General features: G+C 35.6%; 1 protein-coding gene across 1 annotated transcript; it reads left to right on the top strand.

The window, feature by feature from the left end:
* The first annotated feature begins 2,218 nt into the window (after nucleotides 1–2,218).
* LOC104620373 (receptor-type tyrosine-protein phosphatase delta-like) lies at nucleotides 2,219–17,396 on the top strand. The gene is made up of 7 exons (XM_010286568.1): nucleotides 2,219–2,554; nucleotides 3,033–3,211; nucleotides 4,456–4,582; nucleotides 5,560–5,685; nucleotides 10,212–10,366; nucleotides 14,561–14,696; nucleotides 17,196–17,396. Exons 1-7 carry the CDS (start codon nucleotides 2,219–2,221, stop codon nucleotides 17,262–17,264), a joined length of 1,128 nt encoding a protein of 375 aa, XP_010284870.1. The 3' UTR covers nucleotides 17,265–17,396.
* The last annotated feature ends 5,086 nt before the right edge of the window (nucleotides 17,397–22,482 follow it).

Raw genomic sequence — 22,482 nt, 5'->3', positions numbered from 1 at the left:
TATAAATATATAAATATATAAATATGGAATCTTAGAAATGAAACTTACCTCATGTGAGACTAAAACATCTTTCTGTTCTATACATCTTACTGATTTGGTTGTAAGTAAATGCAGTTTGCTGGTAAGTGGCAGATTCTTAAAGCATCATGCAAGAATTAAAGATTTACGCTTAATTATCAATTTCAGGACTTACAATATTTCATATCTCATGAAAATATAGGAACTGTGAGAAGATCTTCATTTTTATATAATTATTCTCTAGAGCTGGGTTGAAATTATTTTTATTTCTTTGTATCTTTTTTCAAAAAATGGCCATTCATGGAATTCTTATATACCCTTAACTTAGGTAATGTCAAAGTCTTGAGTATTTGTAAACTGTTCCTTACTATACTATGTACTGCATAATGAAACTAACGGAAAACGGTTAAGCATTTAGAAGGCCAGAAACTATCATTCATTGTCACAGACCCCAGATATAAAAATGATACACAAAACCCATTATATTTTACACTTGTGTTTTATATAGCTACATGTATGCAAATAGATGAAAGAAAACTTCATAAAGGTCAGTCATATACAGGACTGTAAAAAGACAGTCATCCATCTGAAGATTTGATTCAGTACAGTTGATGTCCAAGTACCTTCATAAAAGAACTCCTGCAGAGATTTCAGGAAATTTACCACACAAGTTGCAGATTCAGTATATTTTTTGGTCTTGTATATTCTGTTGTCTTTTTTCATATTCCTTCTACATCATTCCTGTTCAGTTGTGCGAAAGGCATAATCATAGAACCATAGTTTGGGTTGGCAGGGACTTGTAAAGGTCTTCTAGTCCAACCCCCTTGCAATGAGCAGGGACATCTTCAACTAGATCAGGTTGCTCAGAGCTCCATCCAGCCTGACCTTGAATGTTTCCAGGTAATAAAGGATCATGTATGACTAATAGTAATCACTCAGGGTTAGAACTGTAAGCCTCTCCTGATTGCATAACATTGTCCTCAGGAGCTGTTAAAGGTAGCCAATGCATGTAACAGACATCTTTAAGACAGGGAGGGAATAACCGAAAATCCTTGAAAGTCTGGCACATTTTGACAACAGGTTTCATAAAAACAAACTGCTGTTAAGTAGGTCTATTACTGAGACAGGTTTAATTCTCTTAGATACAGCTAAATATTTCATGGTCAAAGTTTAGTCCTGTGCCAAGCTTACAGCAGCTGACCCATGTCATCTTCTACCCTCACGTCCCACCAAAGTGGGGAAAGCAACTTTCTAGCTCAGAGTTGTTCCTGAGGAATCCCCTACTGTGCCGACAACTAAGAAGTAGTAGCTTCTTTGGCCTCAACAGGATTGATGTGACTTCACTTCAGCTCCTGCCTAAAACCAACAACTGACTTAACTCAGAACCTGTGAGGAAGCACTGACTTTGCCTGTGCCTGAAAAATATTACTCACCCACTCTGGACATTAATTCAATGCTGTGATTTCAAGCTTTATCTTTAAGCATATTTTAGCCCTTTTATAATCTGTCCTTTGAAATAATGTGGTGACTGAGCATCCTGGTCCAGGTTCTGGCCATTTGAGATCTTTCTTACATTTTCCTAGAGATGCAAGACAGACATTGAAGTGGCCAGCTGGGGATTTCCCCAGCCTACAGCTAGCATATCTAACTAGCTATGGCTCTGCATTTCAAAGAATAAACAGTATGGACTGGCTAAGTGAAAGAGCAGATGACAGAACAAATTGTGTTAATAGGAGCCCCATTGACAGAGTTGGGAGAGGGATAGAAAGTTTACCTCCAAAGTACAACAGAAATATATGACTCATTTTCTGTAACATTGTTTGTTTGCCAATAAATTCACCTCTCTAAACAGAATAGAAACAACAACGTTTTTAATGAGTTAGAAATCATGCTACAAATAAAGCTTGAATTCTTAGAGGATTCATCATCTCCAGTAATTTCCATTTTTAAGAACATATTTTTCTAGAACATGTTGCAATGTGTTTTATTTCTATTATAGTCAAGCCTGAAACTGCAAGATGCAAAGATCTCATATAAAAGCCTTCCACATTCTCAACTGCTTGTAATGGGTGTTAAAGGAGTTTACCTATTTCAGGATACCAACCTCTTTCATAAAAGCTGATGTTCATATTCAGAAAAATGTGCTGTTCAAAGCAGTGTTATGAAACTTTAAAACTTGAATGCCATAAAAGTAAGCACAATGGATGAAATAGTCCTTCATGTTTTCTCTCCTGTGTTCATTTCTTTTAGTGCTGGAGTCGGCAGGACTGGCTGTTTCATTGTGATAGATGCCATGTTAGAGAGAATAAAGCATGAAAAGACAGTAGATATTTATGGCCACGTAACTCTAATGAGAGCGCAGAGGAATTACATGGTTCAAACGGAGGACCAATACATCTTTATCCACGATGCGCTGCTGGAAGCAGTGACGTGTGGAAATACCGAAGTGCCAGCCAGAAATCTGTATGCGTATATCCAGAAGCTGACACAGATAGAAACAGGCGAGAATGTCACAGGAATGGAACTGGAATTTAAGGTACTGGGACTTTACATTGCAGGGATCCAAAAAAAATGGTGTAACACTTAATGCTGCTCTGTCCTCCACCAGTTGTTTCCAGAATTGAAAGATTAGACATCATCTGGTTAAAGTTTTAAATTAGGAAGACAATCCCTTGTAAAATGTACAATTCTGAATTGGTGTCCAGGCAAGTACCTTCCAGTGAGGGTGGTTTAACCCTGCTTTTCCTTTATTGTTACAATAGCTTGAAATGTGTGTTTGTGTAATAGTTTAATACTCAAACTTGTCCATATGCATTAATGGAGCAGACGTTAAACTCTCATAAGGTGTTAAAAGAAGCTTTACTAATATTTAGGTAATGCAATAGAATATGGAAAAGTAAGCACCTGAAATTAAAATTATTCATTAATGCATAATGAGCAGAGATCATAAAATCTGATAGTATAATCTGTTCTGGTTATACCTGGCCTTAATTATTTTAATTTATTTTCTACAGCGTCTTGCTAGCTCTAAGGCTCACACTTCAAGATTCATCAGTGCCAATCTTCCATGTAATAAATTCAAAAATCGCCTTGTCAATATTATGCCATATGAATCTACAAGGGTATCCTTGCAGCCAATCCGAGGAGTAGAAGGCTCTGATTATATTAATGCCAGTTTCATTGATGGATACAGGTACTACTGTTGATGTGTTTTCATGTGGACTGTTTCAAAAGTTTACAAAATTATTTATGTAATTATATTGAAAAAAACAAAATTTAGTATTGAAATTTAGTGTTGTTTTTAACTGTGCATGCCATGTTTGATTGGGTGTTTTTAAAAATATTAATAAAAAGTTTACATTTTCACCCATGCAATGCAGGAAAATTCGGTAACTGACATAGAGTCTAGAACATTCTATTTTTACCTACCTTTAAACCATTGAGAACTCCCAGTATGTTTTGCATGCTGAAAGTTACTGAGATTTTAAGCACATTCTTTATTTGGAACCTCTATTTATTCACAACTATTCTGCTTAAAAAGGTACATAGAAATAACATACAGGAGTTACACTCTCTGGGTCAAGGTGGTAGCCTATGATCTTGGAAGACTGATTAAGACTAGACCTAGCTGCCAAAAGCATTTTATACATAAACGGTTGTGTAGCCCACCAGCATCTTCATGACAACACAGAACAATATGCCCTCAGCTGACTTAAGCAGCTGGTAGAAAAAAGCATGATGGAGCAGCAGTATACGTTCTCTAAGGCATTTTAGGTGTACCATATCCACAGAGATCATTTTCTGAGCCTCTGCTCATAATTGGAAACAACTTTCATCTCCCCTGTCAGCCACAAAGGTGTTTCTGCTGACTGAAAGAAGCAAGAACAACAGGAATGAGTCATCATCTTATAAAGCTGCTGATCCAGAAGCTTTTAACAGCTTGGTGGTAGCTTCCACTGGTAGGATATGAAGGTCTGAAAATGCAGTGCATTCCATTCCTGAATTTTCTTCCTGCCTTACTTTAGCTGGAGGCATCAGACTGTTGAAAGGGAGTTAATAAAGAAAGTGCTTGATGCTATAATTCCTAAACTTAATAGATTGTTAGACAGTTATTTCTACAAAATGAACCAGTACAACTAAGTGTTTCTTAAGTGTTTTTTACAGCACATAAAACTGAGCTATTAGAGTTGCATTAAAATTTAAGTAATAATGATGAAGACATACATTATAATATTAACAGAGTAATTTCCCTCTAAAAGTTCTAAAAATAAAAAGCCATAGTTTGATTAAACAATAACAGTAAGGTTTTAATGTGCTTATTATTAATATTATATAATTTTTCCTCTAGATAATGTTTACATATAAACAGGGAACATGTGTGTCAATTCACTTTTTTGATTAAAATATTTTTCTTAATTTACTTTTTTTTCAACATAGACAACAAAAAGCTTACATAGCTACACAGGGTCCTTTAGCAGAAACAACTGAAGACTTCTGGAGAATGCTCTGGGAGCATAATTCTACAATTGTGGTCATGCTCACTAAACTACGAGAAATGGGCAGAGTAAGTACTGCTGTAATATTCCTTTACTAAAACATTTGTTATAGTGATTTTTTATTAAAATATTTCATTGTTATGGGAATGTGTCAACATAAAGGTGAGAATTTTGGTTCCTTCTCCTTTTGAAATATCTGTGGCATTTTTAATCGCCAGGTGTAAGGTTTTCCAATCTGTAGATGTGTTGCAGTAGACAAACTAGACATGGCATTTTCCTGTGGGACACACTGAGATTCAGCAGCTTAGTTTGTGTGTTGATATTCTGAAGTATGTAGAGAGAGCATTTCTGTCTATTGAAAAATTAAGATTTCTTTGGAAACTTTGCTTTTGCAGCACGTGTTTTTAACAATGTTAAAAGAAAGTGTGGTATTTTTGAGATCTGAAAGTCTTCTGTGTGTTTATAGCACTGAACTTTAAAGTTTCAGCACGCAGTTTACAGTCCGAGACTAGTTCAAGTGCTGCATTGTGTAATGGAAAGAATGAAGCAGTTTACTATCTGGAGAGGAGTACATCAAGATAAAGCCAATATGTGATAAGTGAAGTCTCAGTCAGGCCATGTATCTGGGGAATTGAGTTCAGGACATGGCTAGTGGGTGCAGAGATAGTCCTGACTGGAGGCAGGGGGACTTGCTTCAACGGGGAAGAAAGAAAACCAAAGGTGGCCCCAAGATTTAAATTTCATTCTGTATTGAAAATTAGGCTAGAGGTAGCTCTTGCCACTGATAAATAACAGAACAGAGCAGAAGTATAAACAAGTTCAGAGGTACAGTGACCAGAGAGAACCCCGTTGCAATGCAATATTGAAGATCATTTTTATTCTAGGTACGAAACTTCATGTTCGCAACAAGACAAACAGTTCATGTTTGTGTCACTAATGGCACATTCCATGAGTATTACACTTACCTGAGTGAAAAATATTTTATACCAGTTTATGGTAGTCATCTCGAGTAACAGAAAGTGTATTTTACTTCTTTATTTTGTAGGAAAAATGCCACCAGTACTGGCCTGCAGAGCGCTCAGCCAGATATCAGTATTTTGTGGTAGATCCAATGGCAGAGTACAACATGCCACAGTATATTCTGAGGGAATTTAAGGTCACTGATGCAAGGGTAAGTTAACATAGCATTACAGTTTTTCATATAAGTTTAAAAGAAAATGTAAATTTCTTTATTTTCCTCTTTTTTTTTTTTAGGTTTTTTTTTTTAGTTTTTATTATTATTAGAAAAACCCTAGAGGTGACGATTCTACAAGCAATAATCAAAAAGCAGATAAAGTTATTATTAAATGAATGGGATCTTTGTGTAAGAACAATTGACTACATTCAGATCTAACATCTGGGCAGCACAACTTTGTAAAGTTCTGAATAACTATTTGTGCTGAAATACACTAGATGATATGAGGACTATTTTCCCTTTTTTCCGCATTTCACCCTTTATCATCTTGGGGGGCAATTTTTGTCACTTACAGCTGTAAATATGTTACTTTGCACCACTCCCTAGGCTGAGTGAGTATGAAGGTTGATACACTGAGATTTAAAAACTGCAGAGCACATAGAATTCATAAGAAAACCTTGACAAGCTTTGCGCATTATAATTTGATTTTTGGCATAGCATATTTTCAGCACTCTTGTATATCTGCAGAGTAGATACATGCGGCTGTGACCCTAGCATCCTCATTTTCATATGGCATTTCTTATCTGAATTCATGAGTCCAAAACACTGAGCACTGATATAAGATTAAATGTACATAAACTTTAAATATATATTGGGCATTTATCAGACTTTTGATTTCTATTACTTTGGTCTGCATGGCAGGAAAAATTACTGACAGCTGCCAATTCTATAAGTGCTGTAGAATACTATTTGTTCAAGCAACATAGTGGGATGTACTGTCCAGGAGTAACATGAATGATTACTCATAGTTGCCAGTCAGTTTCCAAAATACTAGACTTTCTCATAGGTAGCTAGACTGCTGCTTTTAATGCTAACTTCAAGTAAAATTAGGTACTACTGACAATTAGCTAGACAATATTGTCACTAACCAAGTCAGCATATGGACATTTTAATTTTGCAAATGAAACTTAGATGTGTGCTTTTAAAAAGAAGCTGTAGACACACTGAATCTGATTTTCATTCTGTTTGAAATGTAGCAGGGATCACATGACTCATAGCTTCTCTAACCTATTTGTGCTTAACAAAAGTGGAGAAGAACAGGCTTCTAACATCAGTCTTTAACCACACTTGTAGGCATAGATAGTCAAAGACAATTTCACTATAACTGTGCTGATAGTTTTTCATCTATTAAAAATCTGTTCCATCTCAAGCTGGGAGAGGTCTTACATGACAGTTCACCAAGCTTAGATCACAAAGTAACAATGAAAAAAAAAGCCACAGATGTAGTTGAAGTTGTGGGCAAACAGTATATATTTCTAAAAAGTTCTTTCAAGAGTTTATAATTAACTAAGATGTTTATGAAAACCTGTTTACTTACAACTAGCAAACCAGTAAAAAGTCTGAAAGGGTTGAATAACTTAATTTGTCAGAAATAGTTTTATTGGACCTGATATTAATACACCTTTTTTAAAAAATGCCAGGCATACATGCACCTTGGCAGTCCTGTTTTGACATCTTACAATCCCATATAATTGCTTCTCAAATTTTAAAAATCTCTTTACCTTGACGGTACAAATTTTGTAAAACAGCGCACTGGCAAGCTCACAGGGCCCTCTTAAATTTTCTAGATACCCTGGGATAATACAGCTCCTTCCAAATTTACTGGAAGCAGTGGCAACTACTTACCAAAATATACATTATAGTGTTCCTGTAGTTAGACTTCTATGGCTGTCACATCCAGTAATTGAGACCATCTAACTAAATTGTTGTGTTCAAAGAAGAGTAAATGCTGCAGCAGTTGTAACCAGCCTCTCCCCCTCTTATCTCCAAACCCATCCATAATGTTAGAATACTGTTCCTGCTCTGACAGAGCCAAGCCAGACAATTATTCCAGGGACAAGAAAAGAAGCACGCTGCCTTTGTAGGTGTCAGCAGCAAGTGTCTAGTGTGGAACTCCCTGTTATTTCTGAAACTGAGCTGTGAATTGTCGTAACATGAAATTGACCTCGGTAACTCTTTCAATGTACTGCTTCTGTCTGCTTTATACTCACTTTCTCTGTAAACTCCAGAGGTCAATATGTTGGGGCAGTCTCATTTAAGGCTAAACTATTAGTGATGGCTGTAAGAGAGTATTATAAATTCTACAGCCTCATCAAAAGACAATTGAATATCCCCTGCAAAGGCCAAGAAGAAATCATAATAGTCAGTCAATTAAACGGACAATACATTGAAAACCTCTGCTCCATGTAGGGATCTGAAAGTTTATATTTTGATAACTAACTGTGCAAACTGTCACAATATTTAAAAGTAAAGATTTTAATAAAATCTGGCAGTTATATTTGGACTGCTATTGGCAAGCATCTCATTAAAGGAAAGCAGCACTGTTTATAATGTCAGTAGCAAAGGGAACTGTGTAAGAAATTGCAGATCCATTCTCAATATGCTTTAACGATAGTCAAACATCCGACTGACTTCACTTCTGTGTTCATTAAATAGCATTAAATAACAGAAATCATTGCCATTAAAACTAAATCAGAACAGTTTTCTCAGAGTTGCACTGGATTAAGAGTTGCTATGATCATGAAATATACCAGTACAGTTTATTTAGACACACTTGAAAAACAAATATTTAACATCAAATATATTTTGCATGTAGAAATCTGTGGTCTTTCCAATGATAGCCTAGACTTAAATAAAGCAGTGTCTTTCTTATCTTTTCTACCCCTGAAAAGTTACTGTTATTCTAGCATAATTCCTATCAGGGTCAGAAATTGCTGAAGAGCTTCCATCTCCTTAACCAACATGTTGTAAGTGAATCAGACTTACGGTTTTCTTTCTTTAGGTTATTTTGGTGTGAGGTTATTTTGAAGGGAATCAACATGTTGTTTTGTCTTCTTGATTAATTAATGTCATGTGCCTAAAGCTATCTGATGGATGCAATTTCATTATGTCTTCTTTAAGGAAAATGCGATCACAGAGGCCTTTATGAGAGAAGTCTGCATTAACAAAATGCCATATTGCTAGGAAATATTTAGTTCTTTGTGTTGATGCCCATGAGAAATAAAATTGGGTAAATGTTCTCAAACAGATTTTTTTTTTTTTTTTAAGTGGGCAAAAACATTCCACAGAAATAGGCTACTAAATTGTCACAGTGGTCTAGTAGGAATATAAAAGATAGTAAGTCAAAGATGTGTATGTATGTCCTCTCATGGCTGGCGCACACACCCATTTTCTGTTTTCCTTACTTGTCTGAGGCATGGGAGGCAAAACCCCACAGTACCAAAGGAAACATAAAAGCAAAGTATTTTTTTTTCCTTTGGGTTTTTTTTTTAAATCACTTCTATTTCATTTCAAAGGTCTGTAATAGCTGAATGCTTGAGGTAGAATAAAAAAAAAAAAAAGAAAGAGATCGTTCTTGCCTCCAGCATAACTTGTTGCTTTTTGGGGGTATCTCCTATAATCATTTCAATTTTTCATGAGTTTGACTTAGTAGAAAACCATTTTGAAGACATGGCAGAGTGAGTGCTTAGAAGACAACATGTCCAGAGGCACTAGTGCAGCAGCCCATGTGCCCATGCTTTTAAATATTTCAGCTGTGCAGGCTGACAGTGTCAAAATCATCAAGAACAATGTTTGAAAATTAGAACAAATTTATTTCATCGATTTGTATTGTATTTTTTCTATTTATGTTTTCTGACAATTTACACATTACATAGGCATACAGCAGAAGTTGGCATTTAATACTTCCGGTGGCTTCATTATAAAAATAACCATGCCGCAGTATTTTGCAGTTTTAAAAAATCCTGTTAGTATTCCTAACCAAAGGGAATGAACAGCTTCAGCTGACCTGAAAAGGAGGCCCTTCTTCTGGATTTTTGACTGAATCCAAGCTGTTAGCAAATGGCATTACGATGACTGAAGGGAAGTTTATGGTCTGTTAAACAACTGGCTTCCTCTTCTTCCAGGCAAATGTCCACCTCATAGAAAGCGCCATCCTATTAAATATATCATCTGCAAAGAGGGCAATGACTAAATAAGTCAGTGAAGATCACTATCAGTAACTGTCAGTGAAGATACTCCTGCCATGCAGTAGATAAGCATGTCTAGGAAATGGAGAGTCAGACTGGGTGGCCTTAACCAAATTCCTTAATTTAAAGGAATTTGCAGTCCTTTCAAAACAGGATTCAAAACATAGCTTACCAAAAAAATTGTATAACCTGGTGAGACTGTTATGTCTTTAGCCTCAGACATGCTTTTTTACGCATGCAAAATGTCAGACAACTGTCCTATCCAGTGCAGAAGGGAATCTATGCAATGTTGTTAATGAAACTGTACTTCTGGGTCAATGTGTCCAAAAGCACCAGCCAGTACTGTGATTGAGAGTCTTCACAAATATGATTTTAGCTGTTCCCCACCTCGTCTCAATGTCCTTGTTTTGTGATTGTCTTTCTGTTTGTTGGCTGACTGACTTCCAGCCTCTGGAACATGCTTTTGGGGTACATTATTTGTGTCTTTTCTTAAAGGATGGCCAGTCCCGAACAGTGAGGCAGTTCCAGTTCACTGACTGGCCTGAACAAGGAGTGCCAAAGTCTGGAGAAGGATTTATTGACTTCATAGGCCAAGTGCACAAAACAAAAGAGCAGTTTGGTCAGGATGGACCAATTTCCGTTCATTGCAGGTAAGTAAACAAAGCCTCAAAAAACTCATATGCAGATTTGTTTTTTTCTAAAGTTGCTTGCTGATTGCAGTGAAGATGTATATGTAAATGAAATTTCATAGGTGAACTATCAGAAAATGAAATCAGACAGAAGATCTAAAAAGGAACACATAGGACTGCCTTATGAAAACAGGAACTGTTCTGTGATATCCCATTTACACAGAAAAGGTTCTTCTGAAATACGTGGAAGCATGTGATTTTTTCTTCACTTAAAAATATCTCTAATGCAGGGTAAAAACAATCTGGTCTGCTACATACAGAAAGTGGTAGGAAGAGCCTTACTACAGTCTGGTTTATGTAATTTTTTTTTTCCCACTGGTAATTGAAATTGTGTCTGTTACATTTGTGGGAATTATTAGATGTAAACAAACAAGTAGCACATTAGTGGCAATCAAGATGAGACAAATTAAAATGGTAGCTATCTTAAGAAAGGGAATGGAATGGAAAGAGGTTTTTAGAAACTTTGCCTGTCAAAAAATCATTAAGGTTTGGATTGGTGAGTTCTAAACTTCAGAATGTAATGCCCATTTTTTGATGCAATGAATTCCTTCAATTCCTTTACAATTGACGTGCAGATGAAAGCAGCTTGCAGGGTGTGTGGGAATAATCCAGGGTAGGCTTTTTTAATATTCCTACATTTTTTGTTTATTTTCTCTACTATATTCTAGAGTCCATAGCAGATGGCCAAAAATAATATCTTTATATTTTATCTCTTATTTAATAAATTGGTTTTTTTAGATTCCATTAGGATTTTAGATAATATTTTTTGTGACATTAAATTATATTTGGTAGATGAAATGTTTTTATATAATAGAGATGCAAAATACTGATACGGGTTCCAAGTCCTTACTGCAAGCAAAGTAATGCCCCAATACTAGCATGAAGACAAAATGAAGAAGTTTACTAGATCATATGAATATACAGAGGAAGAGATACCCTTTTCCTTCCAAAGCCAGGAGCAACCAGAAGTTGTTAAAACACCAGTGTGTTTTAACAGAGTTCCTTATGGTCCCCTAATCTGAAAGAGTGACAAAGTAAATGTATTGGACTACTTGAATCCTACTTTTTTTGTGTGGTTAAAAATTTTTATGGCCTGCTAAGGAGAACAGTATTGCAGAGCAGTGTTTGGGATTTATTTGGCAAGGGGAAATGAAGGACAACTGTGATAAAAGCAAGCCTTATTCTTCCTGACATTAATGAGTTTTGAGAGCAGAAGAGTAATAAGCCATACTTATGCCTTTTTGCAGACATACATAAGAAAACAAGGTAATGGTATTCTTCTAGGTTCTTTGTACCATGCAAACTTGTCCACTTGTGACTGCAATGAAATGCTGCTTGCAGTAGGTTATGCATTCCTTCCAAATGGGTGTGATATTTCATGCTGAAATTATGGAGATTTCTACCATTGACTTTGGTAGAAACAAAGTCAAATCCAGTATAATTCTTTATATTCAATGATGATAAGACGTTCTTTAAATGTCTTATCATCATTATCATTGTAACGACAATTTAGAGATGAGTAATGCTAATCACCATTATCAATGTTAGTCTACTTACATGAACAGGAAATGTCCCTAGGAAATTAGTAAGTTTTTCTGTTTCTTTCAGGAAGCACAAGATCCTAGTCGTTGTAGAATTCTTATAATAATGCCTCCAGTTTGTACCATGATGAGTTTTTAAGGATTTCTCTTGTACAGAGAAATTCTTCAAATAACAAACTCCCCTAGTGCCACTTCCCTGTGATTTCCTTCCCACTCTGCACATTTTTCACAAGTTTGCTTTGTCTGTGACACAGTAAACCCCTGCCACCCACAATTTTAAAATGTTCTCCCTCTCTGGCATTTTTACAAAAAGATTGGTTTGTTACAGTTTAAAACTAACTTCATCAGGCAGTTAATTAAAAAATAGTTAAAAGAGCAAAAGACAGTTCACCTTGAAGCAAAATTTTCACTTCAACCAATTTTAGATATTTATAGTCTTACTATTCCAGCTTTTAACTGGAGAGTAAGGAAGACCACCGTTTCCCAGCATACATTCATGATGTATTTCTAACAGCAAACTCTTCTCTCTTACAAAATCATCAATATTTCCTCATGGCTCATTACAGCATCCTAACTTTAGTTTGTAACTATTTAAACTTTGGTGAATCACACTATATCATGAAGCAGTGCCTTTACTGTTTTCTGAATTTAGGATTCTTTAAAACCTATGTCACATTGCTGCATTAAGTATCATGGTAGAACTCAGTTTGCTCTTTGCCTTGCACTGAAAGAAATCAGCTGATCATTAAAAAGCTGCTAGTACTGGTGTGGACTTCCATCACTCTTTATAAATCCTAAGCATCTTCTAGTAAGAATTGAAAAAGTATAAAATATGCTTGCTACTTTCAGGGGAACAGGGTCAGTTTCATATAGACTTCACCAAAACATTACACATGATGGCTAGTTAGGATTTGCATGCATTGAGATCTTTCCATATTAGTCTGTCTTCCTCATTAAGTAGCTTCTCCAGATACTTTCTTATTTCTTAAGAACAAAAGAGACAAATTAATTCCCCTCTTTTGCTGAATTAGAGAGTTCTGAGTAGTTTGTTTTAAAGTAATAAAGATTTGACTAATGTGTGAGGCTGGAAATCCTCACACATATTTAGAAAACCATACTTCTTGTTGGATATCTTTAAACAGTTGAACAGGAGCAAGGAGAATGGAAAATGGTAATGTGTCTTCACTCTCCTGGTCACTTTCTGGACTACTTGGTTTAGATCACACTGTTGTCAGTTCTATAAAGCCCAAGCAGGTTCCAACACTCTTTTTCCAGGATTTTTTCAGCATGTTTCTTAAACATTAGGTTTCTAATTTACTTCATCAGGGAAAGGAGACCTTACACTCTAGTTGCTCTAGATGTCCAGGGCTGTTGTCATCACATATAAGTAAACTAGCACTCACATATAGGTAAACTAGCACTGAGAGCGTGATATTTTGGTGAAGTTGTGGCTTGCTTATCCTTTGGCTTCAGCTCTCCGAAGGCACACAGGTTATGCAAAATTGCCAAATCCAATCACATATATTTAATAGCCCTAGAAGTGCACTGATCTAGACCAAACACTAAAATATCCTCATACAATTTGGACATTTGTTTTCTCCACTAGTCTTGTGAATTCACTGGATTTCTGTCATAGTCCATATCAATGTTCAGAGTCTTCAGTTTTTCCCTGCTGTTCATGTTCTTTCACTCTCCTGTCTGGTCAATAGGTCTCCTAAATCTCCAGTTTCCCCAGTCTATCTGACTGGAGAAAAAGCTTGTGAAATTATTAGCATGAACAGTGAGGTAATGGGATGCTTTATTTTCACCCATACAACTTCAGACTTGGAAAATCTTTTTTTGTGTGTAGTTACCTGTCTCTTTGTCCAACAGTCATCTTCATGAGCAAGTGATTGTTTAATTTTAATAACTGGCAACTATCGGCTCTATTGATTACAGGAATTTCTATCATTTTGTGGGAGTTTTAGCTAATAACAGAAACCCAAGATAGAACAGAGAACAAAGAAGCCATATATTCAAAGAAGGCATTTCAAACTAATGTAGACAGACATGGTGTATGTATATCAGCATTGGAACTCTAAATATCCAGACTGCAAAACTTCAAAAGCTTTTATTGAAATCTTAGTGCGTATGAACAATTTCAGTATTAATTGAAGATCCACTTGCTATCTCTAACTCAAAGTAGAAGGTAATCTAACACACTGAAGATGTGCAAAACAGGGCATATACGTGAACAAGCTAAAGTAAAGCAGGAAAATACATTTTGGCATCTTTCTCTTGTCATTTCCGGTGTAGATCAATGGCAACAAACTTTCTCATTTTGTTTCACCATACACTGATTACTGTATATCTGGATGAACAAACCAAATCACTTTGTAATGAAGACTGGAGGGTCAGGAAGTATAGTAGCATGTGAAGTTTGCTGGAGCGCAATTATTCTTCTGAATGCAACGTGGTAGTTTGCTGTGGAATTTTGCTTAGTGAGCTTTTCCTCATATAGAAATCTGTACACATATGGTGTCTTGTAACCACAGATAATTTGTCAGCCAATTCTTTTGGCATTAACTGTCAATTAACATTCCTTTTTTCCTTTTTTTTTTTTTTTCCCCAACAGTGCTGGTGTTGGAAGGACTGGAGTATTCATAACCCTGAGCATTGTGTTAGAAAGAATGAGATACGAAGGTGTTGTAGATATCTTCCAGACTGTCAAAATGTTAAGGACACAACGGCCAGCCATGGTACAGACAGAGGTGAGGAAAACAATACCCATATACAATGGTGATGGAAAAGAAGGGATATTTCCACAGCCAAAAAATGAAGAGATAGAGACTGTATAAAATGTGCTTACATTTGTATCTTAAGTCATAGTAACTATAGGACTACAGTCTAAAACCTGCCATAAAGGTCCTGCAAAGACTATTTCCTGTTAGAGCAGTAGATGCTGCAGGCTGAGGAAGAAAAAGTCATTTCAGTAGTGGATCCTAAATTATGGTAGTTGAGGAAAACCATTTCCCAAGAAGCATTACCCGGTTTTATTTGTAATTTTATTTCCTGGCAGAAACGTGGTAATAAAGAAGGAGGTAAATTGTTTCTGCAGGTGGATCCACTGATTTTTTTAGTCCAGGAGCAGTGTTGTTCATGGCTTCAGATTAACACTGTATTATTTTCATGGTTTTCTTGACTTTGTGTCACCAAGCAAGTGGCTGTTTGGCTTGAAAATCGTAATTGTAAATTCAGCATTCAGGAAAACTATAGTGTGAATACTTTCTGTGCTAGCAAGAGTGCCATAGAGAAATAAGGAAATGAATAAACAGTATCAGCTGATTTCCTGGGTCTGGATGCTTGGAACTGTGTCATGTTATAAAGAATACGTAAACATTTTCAGTTGTACTTAATTTCTACTTAAATTTCTGAGTGAGGAATTGGAACTAAGCTGGAGCCAATAGGTTGGGAGAACCAAGCAAAGGGGCAAGAGAAGAGAAACATTTTAGGTCATACATTTTTCTAGTATAGTTTGATTGACACTGGCCTTTAAATTACAGTCTGTGAAATTTAATATGATTCCCCAGAGTTTGCCATTCTCCACAAGAAAATTAAACTTGTTCAATAAAAGCTGGGTAGTTTTATTTTTAAGAAGGTAAATTCATAAACACTTGAAAAACTTGAAAAATAAAGATACTTATTTTTAATCTTGTCAGTTAACCAAGTAAACACTGTGACCAAACTGAAGAGTTAATTCCATTTCTTTTTCATTACCATCATTCTTCTGGATAACCAAAATGAAAAATGACTGCTTTCTGTCATTTTTGTTCCAAGAAATAACTACAGTATACAGAAAAACTGTGCTTCTTGGAGCCTACCTGACAAATACAGAGTTCAGCTATGCAGTATGTTCTCCCTTCTTCTACTTTGACTTATTTCTGTATGTTCCCCTTCATCCCCCCTGCTGAAAGTAGAAGTGGTGTGTACTCATTGCTTTCAGGATTCTGTGGAAAACAAATATCTCATTCAGTAGTGTAAACTGCCAGGAAATCTAATCCTTATTCAACAAAGCACTTGAACTCCATGTGGACCACACATACACTTAAAATTTGTGCATATGTCTAATGCATTCTGTGTTCCAACAGGAAGCAGAAAAAAACTATTAGTGATCATGCCACTACATTGAAGCAAGTATCTATCTGTCTGATGAGTTTCCTGGTCTCCAAAAGAATTTTAAGTGTGATCTTAACAAGTATAACCCGTGTGGTTACCACATAGCACTACCAGATAAATAAGAAGACCTTGATATTTTGGGTGGCTTTCAGAAGCAATTTATTTTCTTTTTCTTTTTCTTTTTCTTTTTCTTTTTCTTTTTCTTTTTCTTTTTCTTTTTCTTTTTCTTTTTCTTTTTCTTTTTCTTTTTCTTTTTCTTTTTCTTTTTCTTTTTCTTTTTCTTTTTCTTTTTTAACATTTAAACCCTGAGTGGCAGTTGCAAATGAATACACAGGCATGCCATTTTAGTATATGTGTGCAATATTACATAAATGTGCAAAAAGACTGCTGTGTGGGGGTAAGAATAACATGAAATGCCAAATGTTGCATTCACGAGAGGCATAAGCGAATCTCTCACCACACGGAACTTCTCTCCGCTTCTAGGCATAGGTTGAAATGCAATCTGTTTCATGTTAATAAGGTGCTTTAGTTGCATATTTCTCTCTTTTTTTGCCACAGGCTGTGATATCTTCACATCTTCATCAAAGCCTATATTACTGAAAGCTTGGGATTCCCTTTGCTTCCTTAACATGATTTTTAACCTGGTGGTTTTCCATACAGCATCCCATATTAAGGCTGTGATGGGTTTTGTCACTTTATGTGTTGTATTTGCTATAGAATTAATTGGATATTTTGCTACTTATTTTCAAATACATGGGGGAAGAGCATCTTGGCATGGTCCCATGAGAACGAAGCTTTATGTTGATGTTATATTAATCCAGAACAACAAACAGGCAGTAGATGGGTATATAGTCTCTGTACAAAAAGAAGCTGCATTCTGTGGAAAATGTTACTGCATTAAATGAGCGTCTATCTTCATCTGTTGCAACTCAGACTGGTTTTCTGTTTATGTCAGCAAGAGAATATTGCTGAACTGCAGATGCCTCTGTGGTATATTTGTCTGTAGCCACAAAGTATTCACTCTTAGTTGAAAGAAAACAGAAACCAACCAACAAGCTGGCTTTTTGATGCTTTTGTTTTCTATCTTTCTCCAGGATCAATACCAGTTCTGCTATCGAGCCGCACTGGAGTATCTGGGCAGCTTTGATCACTATGCAACATAAAAACCCATCGTGGATTTTTATTGCAGGCCCTTTAAGATCCAGAGAGCCGCTTCTGAGCCATACGATGTGCTTTAGAAGTACTTCTTAACTCTTAGCTAAGGAGCGATTATTGGGGATATATAAAATAAAAAACAGACAAAAATAATGGGGATATATAGAACAAAAACAACAACAACAACAAAAAAACCCTATTCCATGTGGACCAAGAATTCACAGTTTAATAACCTAACCATAATAAAAGAATCCTGACCACTGAGGCGTCTGAAGGATCTCGTTTACAGATACCTCAAGGGTTCGACATTGGTTGAAGTTAAAGGGAAGAGGAAATTAATCAGAAAGAATGATCATCTTGTTCAGGATTGCATGCTTTTGCAAAGAGGAATTTTGAGAGAACTGCAGTTCAGTGCAAGATGTTTGTTAAAAGGTTGGGTCATGGCTTCTCAAACAAAGCGGACTCTTTACTTCAACATCACCCCTTCCCATCTTACTGCTCATGATAACACTTTAGGGAAAATGTGGGAATGTTTAAAAAGAAAGTCCTTGATTTAGTTTTTTAGTATTGTAAAGATACTGCTGACCTGTGCTTCATTTTTAACTGTGTAACTTTTTCCTTTTTTTAACAAGAGTTTATCATTCGATGAAGTGAATTAAAGGTTGCATAACTGTTAAACTTTTTGTTTAAAAACTATAGATTTTTTTTAAGCTGTAGAACTGTTATCTGTAATATCGTGCTGTAGAAATGTTAAATAATTTGAAAATTTGCACATTTTTGTGCAGTCCTATATTTATCTACAGTACCACAGTCTTGTTAGATATTACTTTTACAGCTTGCTTTGGTTTATTTTTCTTTAAGAAAATATTCATTGTAATCAGTTAAATCAAAATGGGGCTTTTTGGTTTCTTTTGGAATCAACAGGGAGGCGCAAAGTATAAAGATGCTGCTAACACACATACACACATGCACACATATGCACATGCACACCCACACCCTCTCTCTTTCTATATATATAAGTATCTGTATGTATTACTGTCTACCCTTGTCTAACTCTCTGTATATTTACAGAGATACAGATAGGTAGATATTCACACAGACACATAAACATACCAATCTTCCATACCTGCATTTATCAAAGCATTGGGAAAGTTTTTCAGCACACTACCTTTATATTAAACTACTATTTGATCATCTCTGCATTTCCAAGGTCCACAAACTTCTGTTTCAAAGGGAAGTGAGGAATGCACATCATTGATATTTGAACGTCATCTCTATCCCAAATAATATTTCTGTCCACATTGCCACTTGAACAGACACACATGCACACATATGCACACACACACACAGAGTATGTGATTTAGGCTTCCAGTGAGTTCAATATTTGTAACACTATAGTGCAATAAGAAATCATATTATTAAATGTAGGAGGTGTGCATGTGGGAAAGGTCAGTGCATATCCCTTTAGGAGGGGAGAATGTTGTAATATACTAGGTATTAAGATGTTTTAAAGTTGTATTCAATAGTATACTGTCTATAGTATGCGCTATATAATTTACATTTATCGTATGTAACAGGGCAAAGCCAAACACACATTGCTCTGTGAAATCAAACGTTTTGTGGCGTACAGCATTGTTTGGGGATGCTGGGTTTTATTTTAATTTTACATTTAGAGTGCCTTATATTTGATGCCTATTTTAAATAGCATTTCTTTAAGTTAGCCTTCATTTGTATTTAGTTCAGTTTGTTCATATGTCTGTTATTCTTTCCAAACATTTTAATACATGTATCAGCCAATTTTGAAAAAGATGCATTTCCAGTTTCTAATCAAATATGGATGGTAATAAATGATAACCCAAAACACGTAGGTAGTCAAGGCCCTTTATCTTTCCATATTTCCAGTAACAGACCAGCCCACAAATTAAAGATCTATTTCTCGTTGTCTTTTCAAACCCATTGGTGTGTCACTGGTTATAGCGTTACCATTGCAGAGATGTAGCAGTATAGTAACAGTAGTTGACATTAGTAGTGCGCATGCTTTTTTTTTTCTTTTTTTTTTTTTTTTGGTCCAACCAAGTCCTGCTCATTCACTTGTGTCAACAGATTGCTAAAGTCAAACCATTGCTTTCAGTAGGAGGGTTCCTGTAAGGCTACCAAGACTGACCCACAGGATATATTTGAAAATGACACTAGTTTTTTTTCCAGGGAACAAAGAAAATTCTGTAAACAGCACAAAGTACTTTTTGAGACTCTTAATACGATGCCATTTACATTGACCCTGATTTCCATCATGACTTCTACCATTGTCAGTACATGAGTATCAAAGGAATTCTTTCTTTCAGATTTCATATAGGAGCATTGGTATGGCTTGTCAATGTGACCTCAACTTTTTTTCTTCTTCTACTTTTGCCATTACTAGCAGAAAGAAAAAGATGAAAGACCAAACTCTAGCAAGCATTGTATTTGAGCACTTTTGTAAAGGCTAAAAAAAAAACACCAAAAAAAAAAAAAAAAAAACCCACAAAAAAACCCACAAAAATATAAATATATATATATGGAATAGAAGTATTATAGAAGGCTACCTCAGAATGAGATTCTGTAACTTACATTTAAAACAGAGAAGAATGTGCACTATGTTTCTTTTTCTTCTTTATTTGTAAAGTAACTATTGAGGTGAAAGGTTATGTGGTATGGTCATGTTCTTCAATTCAAATGCAGGGAATCAGAAAAACAATCAAAAAAGGAACAAAGCATTCTCCCTAGCAGACTGTCTTGCAAGCTCCAAAAAAAAAATTAAGGGGGGGGATGGGGAAGCAGAGCCAATTTGTGAGGAAAATTGTTGTATAACTAAATCTTCCTTTTAGTTTTTATGTTTTTTAAGATAACTTTTAGCATCATTGATGTGCATTCCACTTTCTGTATTCTTATATATAGTCATTCTACAATTAATTTAAATTGTGAGCATCTTTGTCCACATACATCATACATTTCAAAGCTTAAAATTGGTTTCATGGGCATAACCAGTATGGTGCTATTATTTACATTTATATATGTAGTTATGTCTAATTTTGTAATTAGTTGCAGTGGGGGAAGAAAACCCACAAAATATATAAAAATGATTTATACAGAAGTTTAATTTAGCTCTTTTAACAATTATTTGAGTGGTTAGATAGTGGAGAGAATGGCTGGGGGAAGGCGTGGCCCTCTAGGGAGATTTGCACTTTCTATATGTACCTTTGTACTATGCACTGCCCTATTGATTCTACACCCAATAATGTTATAACTTGAACCCATATGTAAGAAACTGCTTATAAAATCCACTTGTGTGTATTTAAATGACACAGAACATGTAAAAAGGAAAAAAAAGATGTTTGTAATGACTAAAAAAATGCAACTGTTTTTTTTTCCTTTTATTCTCTCCTATTTTTCTTTGTTTTCCTATTTTCTTATTTTCTTTTCCTTTTTTTTTCTTTTTTCTTTTTTTTTTTTTTTCTTGGTGCCCTGATACTCCACAGATATCAGAAGGCTGCAGGTCTCATCATAACCATCCATTATGTGGCTTTGCCATTCAAGCTTGGAGTGTCTTTACAAAGATAATAAAAAATTGTGTTATTTGCTCTTGTTTTGGATGCATAGACTGAAAAATTTAAAAAATTACCTTGTAAAATGGCTTGTTAAAAAAGATACAATTACCTCTAATTAGTAGTACGCGTAAATGTTTTACAGAATGAAAGGCGTGCTTTTTATTTTCTTACTTCGTTACATTGGTGGCGAAAGAAAGTCTGTATGAAAATCAGTTCTTTGCTGACACAAGTTCCATTTGTTACAAATGAATTCTAATAAAATGTCAGTGTTATGCAGCCCTGGTCTTCTTTCTTAAGCAGTACTTCTGAAATCAAAACTTACTTGGTCCCTCTTGGTGAGAAAGGAGTTTAATTGGAACTACAAAGCGGTCATTAATCTTCTTAACTAGTAGCTGGACAGTGGAAAATGTATTCTTAGGTTAGCAAATATATATCATCTTCAGCAGCAAATTCTGAGCCAGCATAGGCAAACTCTTTGGCACGAATTCCCATAGCTTCATGAATTTAGTTGAAATTTTCACACTTTACATGCTTCAGGAGTTCCCTTTTGTGCTTTAATGTATCATCACACTGAGGAAATAGACTTCTGTCCATTCAAAGGTGCAACCCAAAGAGAGCAAAAGATCCACATACTTTGGGCGAATTGTGAATTTTTCAGTGCTGTGGATTTGGCAAGTTCTGGAATAAATGCAAAGTCACTGGTCAGAAGTCAGTTACTGAAATTGTGGCAAGTAGTCATGACAGATTTTTTACTCATTTCTGCGTGGCACTGCATGTGCAGTGCATGCAAACGTGGATCTGTGAAGCTGCCATCCAAATACTGTGCAAGTGGTTTCAAACACTTTGCAAAAGATTTAGAGGAACATGCTAAGTGTATTGAGGCAAGCTACAAGGGGCATAGCATGGCAATCTAGCTAAGGAAAACATAAAATTAGTCTTGCTCTGTTTGCTTGTTTTGAAAGAGGGCAGGTCCTGTCTCCAAGATTGCTTTCTTATTAAGGGAACACAGTCTATTAGTGATTAGTATTGAGTACATGTTAATATGAATTCTCTCTGCTGGAAGGGTGTGCAAAGACATTAACGTTAGCCTGATTTCTAAGAACTTGTATTGTTCTTAGCCTAATTTCCATGTTAAGATGGTGATAATAGTGTAAATGTGAAGCCTTGGTATTCTTACAGAGTCTTATTAATGTTTTTCCACTGACTTCTGTGGATTTTACAATTACTGCTTTACAGGCTGCCTTTGGCTTGAACCTTTTTTGCATAGTCTGTGCAAGGTGGTTTAAAGCTGTGTTATGTAAGGGTTTCTTTAATTATCTGAGTGGTTTACATCGTGCCCTTTAATGTCAGCATTGACTTCTTTGGATATTCCTGTTCTGTGTGTCTAGCATGGGCCAAAATAAAGTGTGAAAATGAATATTGACAAAAAGATTTGACTATGTATGGGTTAATACATTTTTTAGTTAATTGGTTTTAACAAGACTAGTCCTAATTCATGCTTCCTTCACAAAGAAAAAAAAAGTTATGACATGTACTTTGAGATCATTAAAGTTAAGAAATGCTGTTGAGATGTGAAATTAACCCATCTCAAAGCAAAACAATAGCTACAGACTTTCAAGTACAATAACATTTGCATCTTTTC

The sequence above is a fragment of the Phaethon lepturus genome, unplaced genomic scaffold (genome assembly GCF_000687285.1).
Source record: "Phaethon lepturus isolate BGI_N335 unplaced genomic scaffold, ASM68728v1 scaffold37124, whole genome shotgun sequence".
Classification (NCBI taxonomy): domain Eukaryota; kingdom Metazoa; phylum Chordata; class Aves; order Phaethontiformes; family Phaethontidae; genus Phaethon; species Phaethon lepturus.
This window is presented reverse-complemented; position numbering and strand designations above follow the sequence as displayed.